This window comes from Lissotriton vulgaris, chromosome 8 (assembly GCF_964263255.1).
Source record: "Lissotriton vulgaris chromosome 8, aLisVul1.2, whole genome shotgun sequence".
Taxonomy (NCBI): Eukaryota; Metazoa; Chordata; class Amphibia; order Caudata; family Salamandridae; genus Lissotriton; species Lissotriton vulgaris.
Genome location: NC_141696.1, coordinates 635148449 through 635163771, shown reverse-complemented (window position 1 = coordinate 635163771; position 15323 = coordinate 635148449). Strand labels below are relative to the sequence as shown.

The 15323-nt window shown below is 47.6% G+C and overlaps 1 protein-coding gene across 1 annotated transcript in view; it reads right to left on the bottom strand.

Annotated features, from left to right (window-relative positions):
• Window positions 1-15323, bottom strand: part of POLA1 (DNA polymerase alpha 1, catalytic subunit) — a 2033948-nt gene that overhangs the window by 1620919 nt on the left and 397706 nt on the right. The window contains exon 17 of the mRNA XM_086934515.1: window positions 307-368. Within this exon, the coding sequence (XP_086790641.1) occupies window positions 307-368 (62 nt within the window). The remainder of the gene's footprint in view (window positions 1-306; window positions 369-15323) is intronic.

Genomic DNA, 15323 nt, shown 5'->3' with positions numbered 1-15323 from the left:
TCATCCATCACACATCTACAGTGCTAACAACTTTGGGCATATTATTAATTACTGTTCATGGTAGCCTACTCCCCAATTAATAAAATGTGCCTTTGCCGTTCTGAATAAGAAATACTTTTAAATTACTAACAATAAATAAGAAATATTTTATGCTTTTCACTTACCCTTTTGCTAGAATCATTGTTTAGCAAAACCCCTGTATTCTCTTTACACAAAAATATACTGGAGCTGTACAGCAGCACTTTTAGCTTCAAATTTCCATAGCAGCACCATGAACTATAACAGTTTGCAAAATTATCCAAGTACCTTTTGTTTGATAGCTTCCTTGTAGTCATAGGGGAATATACAATCACTTGGCTTGCAGACAACTGTAAAATAATAGTGTTATTTTTAGAAATGTATGCAAGATAAAAACTTTGCAGGTTGCTTGCTCAAAACTAAGCAAAAGGTTTGATCACAGAATTTTCCAATACAAAACAGATATCCAGAAAACCTGTACTGACAGGGTTAATTCACTGCAGCACATGCACGGCAGGTAAATCCCATCTTGTTCACTGGTTTATTTGCCCAAACAGATACAGTGCTTGTTCACGCCATTAGGGTATTCATTATTTAAAAAACTTTCAGAGTAGGAGGGGAGGCGTGTATTTTCTATTTTTTTATTTTTTTTTAAAGGCCACTTCCATGTTGTTCTGAGGATACTTAAATAACTGAAATATGAACGGACGGACAATTCAATAGAGTTCTTTTATTAAGTACTTCAACTTCTGCAGGCTATGTAAAAATGCATTAATGCGACCACCATAAGAGATTATTAGTCACTAAGAAAGGAAGATACGTTGACAACATTTTAAATGGAAAAATCAAATGGGGAAAAAAATAAAGGCCAAAGCAATATGAACATTCATCTACTCTCTCTGTAAGAAGGTACTTTTACAGAGACATGTGTTGAAGACCAAGAACAGGCAGGTGCAGAAGACTTTATTTTTCCCTTTAGAACATCCCAATACAAACATTGTGTGCTGGAGTATGGCCAAAAAAGGGGGGTGTAAATCAATTGTCTTGTGAGCTCATAGATCCTGGCCATAGAAAAGATATAATACGTCTAGCAAACAGGTGGCTGACCCACTTCATGAATGTACGGACCAGAAGGGGCCTCTAGGGACTAACCAGGGTGAAACAAGCACTTCGTGGCTTAGCGAGCCTCTCCTGTTGTGACATGGTACCTGGAGCAGACTGAACTCAATATGGGGCCCACCCTCAAACCATTGTGAGAATCAAACAAAGAGTAGTGGGGTATAGCGTTTGGATTCCGCAGGTGTGGCTAGTGGGGGTTAGAGGGTGAGCGCTGCAGTCGCTGGCAGTTAACGTGCAAGGTAACAGGGTTAGCACTGAGAGGTACGAGAGTGACTGAAATAAAGGAATAGAGCAAAATAGAGCTGTCAGAACTAGCAGTAGGCAAACCTTTAGTGGGGCATTATTTAAACGCAGTCCTCAATCCATAACTGGCCAACTCAGGTTTTGGACAACAGCCACCAACATCACCTCTAAATCATTGATAGAAGGCATGCAAGACGTGTCTTTAATGTGAAGTGGTGTCACCACCAGGGATTAAAACACTATAAAGACTTCACCCATGTACACAAAATGATTCCAAACTTTGCCACTTTCTGGTAAGCCATGCAATACTGGAAACGGTAACCAATACGGTGAGAGTGCAGGGTACGGTGTCCAGGTCAAGTAATCCCGTGCAGAAGAATCAAATCTGACTTTCAAACAGCACTTATGGCCCTAAATTACATATAGAAAAGGGCTTGTTGAGAAATAAATAAATTTTGAAAATGTGTATTTTTCTAACCAGAAAAAGAGGTGGTAAGTGGTAACAAAATTGTGCGCACTGATCATTCAATAATTTTAAAAAAAGGCTATGAGTAGCTTGAGTAGGAACAAGTAAGTCGATCTCCCTTTTTCTCCGTCCCAGCCAGTCTGATCTCCGCCAGTATCTTGTTAAAAAGACTAAAATCAGGAATCAATATTGTGTGAGAGCAGAGAGACTGATCTGGTTTACAAAGAACTCTCAATGTGAGATTAAATAAGATAAACTGCGTGATGCACGTCCTTCACAGCAGCAGCACGAGTGGACAGAGGCATAGGACATGATACAGTGCGGCCTACGTGAGGTCAGAGGAGAGCAACCGCTACGGAGAGCCCTCAACTGCACTGAAAAAGGTACAGGCCCAGCGGGCACATGAGCCGTCTGTTTGGGAAGAGGTGGAATTCCTATTGCCCAGGATTTATTGATTCGGATCAAGGACAAGTAGTCTGCTCTTTTTTGTCCACGAGATCGGCAGGATCAACCACCTGCAGCTCACACTCTTTGGTTGCCAGTTTACAGTGTTACTGTAATGTCAGAGGAAAGTGAATTGTCAGCAGTATCTATGTGTATAACATGTTCAAAATGGTAAGCATAGTTTATTAACTCCTTGGGTGCTCATGACAGCGTGGAGCCGTCATGAGCACCCAAGGGGTTAATAAACAGTCACGGTAGGCCTATGCTCAGGACGGCGTGGAGCTGTCATGCCGCTGCTGCTCCGCCCACGCAGCCCTAATTCCCCGCCTGTGCATGCAAATTAATGAGCGGGCGGGGTCATGACGGCACCACGCTGTCATGAGCACACGTCGCCTGTGACTCAAGACGGCGTGGAGCTGTCATGAGCACCGAAGCGCCACCCCCTAGCCCCCCACCCCATGCCGCGGCAGAATTCGGGGCGCAGGGAAGGGGTTTGTGATAGGGGAGGGGCCATGTGTGCGCATTTAATTAGCGCTGCGGCCACAGTGAATACTCAGGACAACTTATTTTTGTTCCAGCGTGGTCCCGACTGCTTGAGCCAGGCCACGTCCCTTTATTTATAGCTGCCGTGTGACGACACACCAACGATAGCGTGAAGCCTCAGTCGCGGGTAGACTGCACCGCTACCCCGAGTCGGAGGACATTACATTCTTTCCAACCTTTATTAAGCAACAAACAAAACATTTAACATGTAGATCTGTTACCAGTCATTAGAGTTCCATTCCCTGGTTCGTCACACCAGGAAGTCTGCCAGCGGGAGGATGGAGCGGGATTACTTCCCAGGCCATTTCTGGAGTGTTCTCCCCGTGAGGATGGCAATGACAGGGTCATTTCCTGCGAGACCTCCCCTTCAGGGGACCTCGCAGGCGAACTGGGCAGTGCTCCGGCTGGCGTTCCAAACATTGAAAGGGTGCCACGGTCAGATCGGTCCACATCTTCAGTGGGGGTCGTTCCCTGGTCACCGTCTGTTCCTTCCTCCCCTGGCTGTTGACGTGGTCTGGTGGCCAGGTCGTCCGATATCCGCTGACCCGGAGTCCCGGCGTGTACCTTTTTGAAGAAAGATGTTGCGTGTAATTTCCCCGGTTCCCCTCCTGGCTGTTATAGTGCGGGTCCGGCGAATAACTGTCCATGGTTGTTGTTCGAACGGAAGCCGGAACTTGCTCCCAGGGTACATGTCCTTGACGTAGACTCGGTCCTTTACTTGAATGACCGACATCCGGGCTCGTCGGTCGGTGATGGCTTGGTCCTTGGAGCTGGTCCTGTTGGCTAGGACGTTTTCAGCGTCAATCTGAGACTGGGTCCAGCTTGGGTGATGCGGGATGGTGTCTCGCACTATTCTGCCATGCTTGCCGGCCCCGGCGCTGCCTCAGTCGTGAAATGGGGCATCAAACAGTATTCTCTCAGGAAGCTGTATATGGCCCTCTTGAGTGGTGATCCATCCGCATGCGCGATGCGTATTACTTTGTTGAGAGTGCGCATGAATCTCTCTACTTCCCCATTTGCTTAGGGCCAGCGCGGGGTCACTTTACGGTGCTGAATTCCCCAGGCCGAGATAGTCTGCAAATTCTTGTCCATGGAAGGGTGGGCCGTTGTCTGTCTTCACCACTTCAAATATTCCATGGGTAGCAATGGTTTTCTCGGTTTTTGTAATCACTTCCCTGGCTGCCGGACTGCCTACAATCTCGACTTTGGGGTACTTAGAGTAGTCAGCGATGATCACCAGGGCATAGCGTCCATCTGGGAGGTGTCCGAAGTCAACACTCACACACTCCCATGGCCGTTGGGGGTTTTCTTCAGTGATGACGGGGTGAGGGCGATACGGTTGACCCGATGCCAGGCACCACAAGCATGTTCTGACTGTTTGTTCAACCAGTGGGTCCATCCCCGGGAACCACACCTTGGCCCACAGCCAACTCTTTGCTTTTACCATGCCTGGATGTCACCTGTGTGCGAGGTCCACAGCTTGTTGAGCCAGGCTTGATGGGATCACCAGTCACGGGCCTCGGAGCAGACACCCACTGCAGTCAACCGAAAGTTCATCCTTGACCCGCACAATTGACTCCAGGACGGTCTTTGCTTGCGGCGTCCGTCTGGTCATGGTGGAATTAATGGGGCGCCACTCATTCGATTGGACCGCTATTATGGCCAGTTGCAGGCATTCATCACTTCGGGTGGCTTCTATGATGGTCTCAAGACTCTTGGGAAGTGGTCAGGATCTTTCCGATACGAGTCAGCCATATTCTTCAGTGTCTTCTGCATCCTCTTCTTCTGCTTTGGTGGCGGCCCTGGGATGTCTCGAAAGATAGTCCGCTGGATTGGATGAGCCTGGTTTGTATTCCACTCGATAGTCATACCCCTGCAGCTGAAGGATCCATTTTTTAATCCTATGGGGTGGCTTGGATGCTGCCCCTTGAAACAGGGGGATGAGGGGCTTGTGGTCTGTGGACACTGTAAATGGATGGCCATACACGTAGACATGGAAGTGCCGACAGGCCCAGTCAATGGCGATCGCTTCTCGTTCTATCTGCGAGTCTCTTTGTTCCGTGTCTGTCCGGGAGCGGCTCGCATATGCTATCGGGGCCCACTCTCCATTTCCTTGCAACTGCGTGAGCTCGGCTCCTAGCCCATACGGGCTGGCATCCACAGCAACGTTGGTGGATCGGGCCGGGTCGAAGTATGACAGTGTCTTGTCCGCCGACACGGCCGCTTTGGAATCCTTGAAGGCTTGTTCCTGTTCGGGTCCCACCTCCACGTGGTGGTAGATTTCTTGTCAGTTCCCTGAGGGGTTTTGTGAGGTTAGATAGATCCGGGACAAACCGCCCGCAAAAGTTCACCATCCCTAGGAAACTCCTTATTTCCGAGATGTTGGAGGGTGCAGGGGCTTCCTGTACGTCTCGCACCTTGTCGGGGTCCGGGGCCACTCCTTTGTCAGAACGTGTAGCCAAAGAAGCTGATCTTGTTCTTTAAGAACTGGCACTTTTCTCTGTGTAGGGTCCGTCCAGATTCTTTGATTTGGAGAACCCCACGAAGTCTACGGTGTTGATCTTCCATCGACGATGCATATATTAGTAGGTCGTCGCTTCCGTTCAAGACCCCTGGGAGCCCGCCGAGAACTTCATGGATGGTGTTTTGGAACACCTCCACAGCACTAGAGATCCCGAAATTGAGGCCTTGGTAGCTCTTGAGACCTAGATACGTAGAGAAGGTGGTGATGTATCGAGAGTCCGGGTGTAGTGGCAGGTGGTGATAGCCGGACCGTAGGTCCATCTGCGAAAACCACTTTGCGCCGTTCAGTTCTCCCAAGATGTCGATGGTGGGGGTTAGGTGACGTTCCCTTTTCACCGCGGCATTTGGGAGGCACATGTCAACGCAGATGCGGACCTGCCCCGGCTGTTTCGGTTTCCGTGCCACTACGATCGGGGACACCCATGGGGTGGGTCCACCGACCTTTTCTATAATCCCTTGCTCCTCCAGTGCCTCTAGCTCTTCTTTGACCTTCTTTCACAAGTGGAACGCAAGGAGTCTGTGCCTCAGCGCCACCGGTTGGACTGACTGGTCGATGTGGAGAGACCTCTTTCCATTTTTAGGCATTCAATGCCTTTGAAGAAGTCTTCGAACTCCTCCAAGATGGCCTCCAGTTCCTCCTCTTGTACCGCCATGGCGAATGATATTAGCTTCAGCTCTTCTGCTGATTATCCGCTGATCAGCATCCCACTACCTTCCTATGTCACGTACACTGTGGTGGGGATCTTGAGGTCCTGGTGTCTCAGCTCAGTCTGGAAACATCCCAGGAGCGGGATGGGTGTCTGTCCGTATGCAAATACCCTGATCCTTGCTTCGCGTAATGGCGGGCGTGGACTTAGTTGATTGTACACGTTGGCAGCCATTAGTTCGATCGAGGCCCCAGTGTCGGAGGTGGCTCTCACATCCTGGTGGTGTATCTGGATTCTGCACCTTGGAAGTCGTCGTCTCTTCCGTCGTGGCTGGTCTACTGCGAATACATAGTGGACCGGGTAGTCTCCAGCGTCATCGTCCATGTCCTCACTGTCATGCCCGTCAGCCACTGTCTGTTCTGCTTCCTACCGTGATTTTCTAGACCTGCATACCACCGCAAAGTGGTTCATCCACCCGCACGCACTGCACTTCTTGCCTCTCGCTGGACAGTCTTGCATGCGATGGGGTGTGCCTCCACAGTAGCTACATTCCCTTTTCTTGTCTTGCTGCCTTCTTCCTGGATATTGGCGTGCTTGGAGCCTCACCACGTTCGCCTTTTCCAACGCGTTGACTTGTTCCGTCTTGATGGGTCGGTGGAGGGACGCCTCCATATGGGTTGCTCTGGCTTGCGACAGTTCTTTTGACCGGCCCAGGGTGAGGATGTCTGCTAGAGACTTGCCATCCTCCTGAAGAATGTTCACTCTGAGTTTGGACGAGTAGCACCCTTGTATGATCTGACCTCGGATTTCTTCCAGTTAGTCTCGAAATCCGCACGTGCTGGCTCGTTCTTTCAAACATCCATGGAATGAGGCTAACGATTCCTCCGCTTCTTGCTTGGCCTGGCGAAAGATTAATCTTTCATAGTCCCTGTTCGCCATCGGCTCGAAGTGCGCATTTAGGGCGTTGAGCAGCCTGACATACGTTTTTGGGTGTGACCTCCACCAGGATTTTGTAAATGCGGTGGATGTCTTTGCCTCCAAGATGGAGGAGTAGGGCTCTGCGCCTGTCCCGTGCTATGCCCGCCCCCTTCAAAGTAGATCTGGAGACGGTCGGTCCAGTCTCTCCATCGCGGGGCAAGGGATGAGGGGGCGCCGTCCACCACAAAGGGCTCAATGGCAGGGATCGACACCATCTTGGCGCAGATGCAGTCACACTTCACGGCATGTGCACTGCTTACCTCCTGGGTGTGGTAGCAGCTGCCTGGCCAAGGGTGACGAAGACTGTCGAGTCTTCTCCTTTGGCTTGTGGGTGCTAGGTCTCACTGTGACCTCCTCATCCAGGGTGCTGGGGGGCACACGTGCGTGGGTTCCACCAGGTGGAGCAGAGATGGCCCCCCTTCTTTCCAGGTACCCTTCAGGGGCTACAGGGCCTTCCCTGGGTGCAGCAGACTTGCCTGGGGGCACACCGCAGGTTTGTACAGTGCAGGCAGAACCTCCATGGATTCCAGGCTAGATCAAAGGCTCACCAGGCAGGCAGCACCTCCGTAGACTCCAGGCCTAAAGAAAGGCTCACCATCCTCCAGAGATTAGAAACCCATTTGGTGCTCTGCATGGGTTTGTTTCTGCCCCTCGTTATAGGGGAGGGGCCGTGTGTGCGCATTTAATTAGCGGCGCGGCTGCAGTGAATACTCGGGACAACTTCTTTCTGTTCCAGCGTGGTCCCGACTGCTCTAGCCGGTCACGCCTCTTTATTTATAGTTGGCGCGTGACGACACGAGCCAGCGCTAGTGTGAAGCCCCCAACGCGGGTAGACTGCACCGCTACCCCGCGTCGGAGGACATTACAGGGTTAACATATATCCTTTACTGTTATGGTTAGTGCTTTGAGGAAATGCAGTAAGCTCAGCCTGCATTAATGATAGTGATTCCAATACATAAATGTGTACACATTTGCAAAATGTAACTCCTAGCGGTCATTTATAATGCTCTCAAAACATTGCTTTATTATATTGTCACGGGGCGGGGCGCCACTGTGTTGACATTGATGCTGATATGGACTAGTGGTCGGCTGTTCCCCCCCCCTTTACACCCCTTTCTATTTCCGAATCACAGCCTGCCTCCTCCTGGCCGGAGGAGTGGCCTCGGACGGACAATGACACCCGCTGGGGAGACGCAGACCAGAAGGTACACGGACCCTTTAAATCCCACGTCGAGGATGACGAGGCTCCGCCCCACTGGTTCGTCACGGAGCCAAAAGGAGGCATGACCAGGAAGTCGTCGGACGGCGTTTCCCCGAGGAGGAGAAGGCACAAGAGACTGGAGAGCTGAGACGGAGAACTGCAGGGAAGAGATCCTGACGAGCCCAGCTGTGGACTGCAAGCCAGGAGGCCAACGGACCGGCGATTCGCCCCGCCACGTTCCCGCGGGAGGAGCGTGGCTTACAAAGGTACGGGGCAAAGTGGCAGGCTGGGTTGCACGCAGTGGCCAATCGAACGCGTAGAAAACCAGTGTATATAGTGTACAGTCTCCGCAACCCCTTCCCTCACGAGCACATTAGGCACAGGATCGACCGTGCGTGTGGAAATCACTACAGCACTTGGTGTCCCTCACTTCCCTGGCCCCCTAAGAACATTACGAGGAACATCAGAGTGATTACTCTTTCTCCTTTTCTTTCTTCTACATCCCTGACCCGGGAGGATACCCCCGCCCCGACGATCATCGCAGAACGACTGGACTGGAGGGCTCCCATACCCGGCGTGGCAGAAGCACCCTGGAACCTGTATTCCCCAGAGGCGTAAAGACGGAGCCGGACGAGTTTGCCCGGTTGAGACACTCTAGTAGGCGACGAAGAGCCTACTTAAAAATAAAGCCATCTTAAAAATCACTACTCCAGGTGTCCGACTCGCTCCCTGCTGCCTCCCCTGCTACCGATCCCGTACATATATTCAAATACATGCTTAACAAGCATTGGCATAGCCAATAGGTTTCGCCTTTGAGACCTTATAAGTGTTTAGCTATGCAACAGTTGATGTTGTTGCACCAAGGATATTGTGCTGGATAACTAAACACTATAAGAGCCCAAAGGCGAGACCTATAGGCAATGCCAATGCTTGTTTCGGTTAATCACGGAATATCTGGTGACAGCGGTGCTGTCAAACCAGCCCTAAAACTGCAGGCAAGTTCTTTAACTTTATATGTAACACATTGACCTAATTCTATTTTTTTTAAGGCTGCAGAACATTACCGTCAGAAAGTAAGCGCTATGGTGAACGCGAAACTACAATTCTCAGATGACAAGGTTGGGTGAAAGAACTGGGTGAAAATATCACATTTGATATGACACAGGGCATTTGGCAGCTGTACAAAGTAGGGCACAAGGGTCTGGATGAAGCACACTGCAGGAGGTTGCTAGTATCAAAGGCTAACATCACAGATGAACTGAAGCATGCACGTGGGTGAGATTAGTTTAGTGCCAGAGCAGGGACCTGGGCAGCGATCACCTGGCGAAACTGACAAGCTGCCATCACTTAGCCCAGCTGGGAATGTGGCTCTGTGGCCAGGATCCATTGATACTCTGCCGCTGCCGAAACCAAAGCCAGTTGGCAGAAACATGAAGAGCAGTACCCAAGTGCATCTAAAGCAGGAGAATAGACGATCTAAGGTAGAATCTTAGATTGAAAGACGACGAACTATTCACATTTGCTAAATTCCACGGAGTCGTTGGCGGCCATCAGGGAGCGTTGCCGGTTCCTATCAAACCTTATGGTTCTTGGCGCAGTCTTTCAGGGTGTGTGGGGGGGTGGATTTGGAGGGCAGGGGTAGTTTTAGTTTTAACTGCAGGGCTTGGGGCACTTCTCCAGCTCGGGGGGACAGGGATCCTAATACTTTTTAGGGCTAGGGGGCAGGGTAGTTTGTAGGGCTCAGGGTAGTTTTTAGGGCTTAGGAGAGGGCGGGGTATTTTTTTTAGGGCTCGTGTTGTTTTTTTAGGGCTTGGGGAGGGAGGGGTAATTTTTAGGACTCGGGAAGGAGCTGGTTTTCAGGAGGGAGGGGGTAGTTTAAGGGGGGAGGGGGTAGTTTTGAGAGTTAGGGCTGGGGTAAGGATCAGGAGGTTAAAAGTTACCTGTCCAGTCAACCATAGATATGTCTTTACCATACATGACTTAACAATGCATAATTCATTGTAAAGGCAAGCGTGATAAAGGCATATTCTTGGTTAAGACTGGCATTGTTGAGACAGTGTGGAACCTGCATGCATGGTAAAGGCAAACGTGGTTCCATCACACAACCTACATGTGTGTGTATACATATATACATATAGGTACAATACACATTTAATTAATTAAATTCCAAATCTCATGATTTTATAGCACACTGATAGTGAATACAGGGCAACTGATTAAGTTAGCCCTACATAAGAACTGAATGTTCACTCCCCCCAAAGTAATTGCTACTGACATCTTGTTTTGTACACATAGCATTAATTACCCTAGTTCCATGGGAATATAGGGTGTCGCATGCTTTATCTTGCCATTGGAATTTGAATACTAAAAATGTAGATGGTATCCTAGGATTGATTTGTGAGAGCAGTGCAAGTGCCTCAAACAGAATATAATTTGGGCGATGGGAGGCCTCACATGAATTTAGAAAAGCTTTAACCTTCCCATTAAAAATACATTTGGATTTATTTTTTATGTTTGTGATCTAAATAAAATATTTCTTTATCATCTGTGCATTTAAGCTGAGGATTGGTAGTTTCCATATTTGTGTATTATTTTATGGTAGAAATTATCGGAATTGGTAAGTCAAAGTTAATATATGGTTCCTATAGGACACTCTCCCATTGACAAAAGATACCTGGAGACTTTGGTCAGAAACGTCCCTCCCCTCCCCCACCCTCAATCTTTTGTCTCAATCCCTCAACCAAAAAAGAGGGGTGTTTGGGATCCTGACAGCACAAAATGAATATTTGGGTTCTCCATACGGAACATTGTTCCAGATGAGGAGAGTTGGATATCGCTTAAGGGTCTTCAGAGGGGTATAAAGGTCTCAGCATAAGTGTATGACCCAAATCATGACCAGGAAGAATTTCTTCACCATACAAATCAGAAACTGCCACAACAAAAACTGGCCACTTATTATAGGAGGGGACGGTAACCTTGTGTTGAACAGGGACAAGGAGAATTTGAGCTCACGATATGGGGTACGATGAGGTTAACTCAACAGGGGAGGAAATAGATATACGAGCTAGGTTCAGTAACAGTGTTGAGATTACACATCGAAGAGTTCGATTTTTTCACTTTCTTTGGAAGCCACAAATCTACAGTGCAAATATGTTTTTAGACCAAACACTGACCTAGAACCTTGGAGCATGGTGTGAAGCCCCTACAGGTTCATGCTTCAATATCTGTACAACAGATTGGTGAGCTTTTGGTCCAGATTAAGATTAAATTTGGAGGATTCATTGTTCCCTTGTTCAGGACTAAGTTGTCAGTAAAGACATTTCATACAGATTAAAGTATCTACCACTTAATGACACTGGGGATTGTAGATTTGGCTCTACTATGGGATGTTTTGAAGGAACTGATCCAAGGGATATGCATAGCTGAAGATGCTAGGTCAAACAGAATTAGAGACTGAAGGATATTCACAGGGAACTAAAAGCACCAAAATACCACCACATGTAAGCAAAGTCACAAACGGTGGTGCAGAATTTTAGCATTTTTGAGTCTTTGAGTCAATTACACTTAATAGAATAACAAAGAAGATAATTCATTGGCTAAGGTCAAGAAACAAATGGGAAAATTGGGCATGGCAAAAGCTGGTGGCAAAGTTACAAAAGGAGCAAGCCAAATACTTTATTGCAAGGACTAAAGAAAAAATAGACCTACAAATAATACAGGACCATGACAAAATCAAGTTATTCCTTAAAACAAAAGTCCAAGCTACATTTGAGACCGCATGTGATGTCAACCAGTGAGAATTATTAAAGTGAAACTTTAAAAGCCAGTATTTACTACACACCCTGCAATAAGTAGCAAATTGTTAACACACATCTCGCTTTTGCCATTTGAGCCACCTCGTACCGCCCTCCATCCTCTCGATTCTAGAAATCCTGAAATTTAGCTCGGGCATAACATATCTGAACTTTCTGGTAAAACATGATGAGCAGGACACTTTCTAGCATCTGAAAAATGTAATTATATGTGTATTTTCCTAGCAATACATGCTGAGGCAGATGCACACTTCTCTTCTCTGATAGGAGACATGACAAGAGAGAATCAGGAAGGAGGAGAAACTGAAAGCCAAAGAAATTAAAAACGTCAGATTGCAGGAATTTAGTGAAGACCAAACTCAAATAATAGTCCTTTTAAAGATAAATATTTGAGGGTTAACATTTCTACACAAAAATACAATTAATTCTAGGAGGCCTAAGCCACAAAAGGTTTTAAAGGCAGTTCTTATCGGTTTTAAATAATTACGGTACATATGGGGTTCGATTCGTTGACAGATATGCAGTAACGAAATGGTTACTTACCAACAGGTGTAGTTTTACAACCGGAAGAGTTTTCTGGATTCACATGCTGTGCATTTATTTCCCCATCTAGTGTTTGGGTCCAGAAATGAGTTTGTCCTTCTCTTTTTTGTTGTTTTGAGAGTCAGGCCACCATTCGGTGTTAAGTCCATCCCTTGTGCGAAGTCAGATGGTGCCCTGGAAGTTAATCTACGTGGTCGCCATCTTCAGAATCTTTTTTTTCTTCCTCCTGGCTGGTTTGGATTTTTTTTGCCTTGAAGAGTTGCTCACTTCTCCTGTTTGCCTCTTCCCCTATTTCCGGGGAAGTGGTTGGGTCACATGAATCCATAAAACTCTCCAGGTTGCAAAATTACTCCAATTGATAAGTAACCATTTCATTTTGCTGCATGAATCCTTTTGTGGACTTACATGCTGTGCATCTGATTATATAGCGGTATTTCCTTCCTTTTGGTAGATTGCCAACACATCCCCATTTTAGCCCAAACGAGTGTTGAAGTACTCCGTCTAATCTGGGCCTCCTTGTTTATCTGGATGTCCACACAGTAGCGTTTTTGGGAAGGTGCGAGGGGGATGGACAAGTCACAGCCATACAGATGTAGGTTAGCTAGGAGCATTCGCATTACGCCCTTCTTCCTTGTGGAGTGTGCCCTTGGGCATGTTGGTAGAGCCTATGACGTCCTTATGCAGTAGGTCTGCATAGTTTCCATTATCCATCATACAAATATCCCCTTGGTCACTGGTGTTCCCTGGTTTGCGGGGGGGGGGGGGGGGGGGGGGGATTGCTGTAGATGTCCAAATTCTAGGTATTCTAGGTATTCAGGAGCAACCCTGCTAGGTTGAGTGGGGTTGGTTCCGGGTGGCACACGCTTCCGTTTTGTATAGTTAACGGATCCTGTATTGCTTTGATTTGAACCATCTGTCCTTAGGACATCTCCAATAGGTCTAAAAAAAGTTGGTCTGGCCCACTGCTGGGCTACGAGTGTGATGTCCCCAGTTGTCTGGCTTTGATCAGTGTCCTTGGGATCAGGGGAATCGGCAGAAAGGTGTATGCAAATCTGCCTGACTAATCTATCGACAGGGGATAACCCTTGGATTGGTGGTGTGGTAATCTGGACGCTAAGTCTCAGCATTTTGAGTTTTCTGGACTTGCAAATAGGCCTATGTTTGGTTTGTCCCAACATTTGAATATGCTGCCCAGTACCTCCTGTTTTATCTCCCATTCATGGGAGGTGTTTTCTTGTCTGCTAAGTGCCTGCCTCTGTGTTCAGCTTCCCCGGGAAATGAATCATTACCAATGTTGTGTTCAGGTGGGCCTCCCATTTCCATACCTTCTGCACTAGTCCCCACAGTGGGAAGGACTTTGTTCCTCTCTGCTTGTGAAGGTAGAACATAGTTGTTGTGTTGCAAGTGGGGACTAGTATGGGAAAACTAGGAAAACTGTCATTAGTTCCGGATAGTATGTGTTTCACAGCATCCGTAGGACTCCAGAGTCCTCTGGCCTTCAGGAAGCCAATACGTGATTCCCAGCCTCTCTGGGATGTGGTAGTCATTATGGTCATTGTGGGGGATTGGTGCTTTATGAGGTCTCCCCATCCTCGCATTTGCTGTGTTCCATCATTCCAATTCTTGTTGCACCGTTACTGTAGCCACCACTAGATCCACCCAACTTCCTGTGAGCATCCAGTGCAGATCCATTCCTGTATGGGGCGCATGTGCAGTCTCATATGAGGGAACTACATGATGCCATCATGCCCGTCAATTTCATGATGTTCCTTACTTTCAGGGACTGCTCTTTCTAATAGAGGTGAATTTGCTCTGCAGCAGCTATCCTTCTCTTGGGGACTAGCTATGTCCATGCCGTTAAAGGATCAGGGTTACTCCCAAGAAATCTTTCACCTGTCCCAGGTGTGGTGATTTCTCATTTATGGTGAAACAGACACATCATGGCAATTACTGCTTGCATGTCTTGATTGCATTTTTGCCCAAACTTTGCCGTTACTAGCCAATCCTCCAAGTATGGGTTTTTTCTACGAACCACCTGGACACCCCCCTGGTATATTGCAGAGAAGAGATTCACACAGGCAAGCCAACTAAAGTATGCAGTCCCAGTCAGTAATCATTTTGATATTCTGAATACCCTAGAAGATATTGACTGACTGACCCCTCAGAGCCAGTGTCCAAAATCTGATGGTGGTCTATATGGGTACCCTGGAGATAAGGTTCCAAGGCAGGATAACATAGCTCAAGTCAACATAGAGCAAGACAATTGTACAACACTCTTAGCCTTAATTGAAGAGAAGTCCAAGATACTGGCTTTACCCTACAGAATCTGCCCTACCCCCTCAAATCGCATGATCACCAGAGCTTAGCCCATGTACCCATCTGCAAAGGTGGCCTTAAGCCCCCTACTTCCGTAACCACCAGACCCCATGTATTTCGAAGAGTTCTGGCTGTAGTCTCATCTCCTGGAACTTATCAGGTTTACGTTCCAAGTAAATAATCCACTATGGTGTGATTTTATATTAAATTTTGATATAATAGGTTTCCAGGAAACATGGTCAAAGGAACATATAAATGGGTTCAAAACGTTTAATATGCAAGCAGTCGGGGGTTTAAGTGGCAGAGCAAAAGGCGGGCTCTGCACTTATATATCTAATAAGTTAATAATAAACAAGATTGAGACATACCATGGGGAAAGGTATTATCAACTAATCACACTGCATTTAAGTGCAACCCATTCTATTGGCTAACCTTTACAGCAATATTCCACCAGATAGACTTTTCAAGGT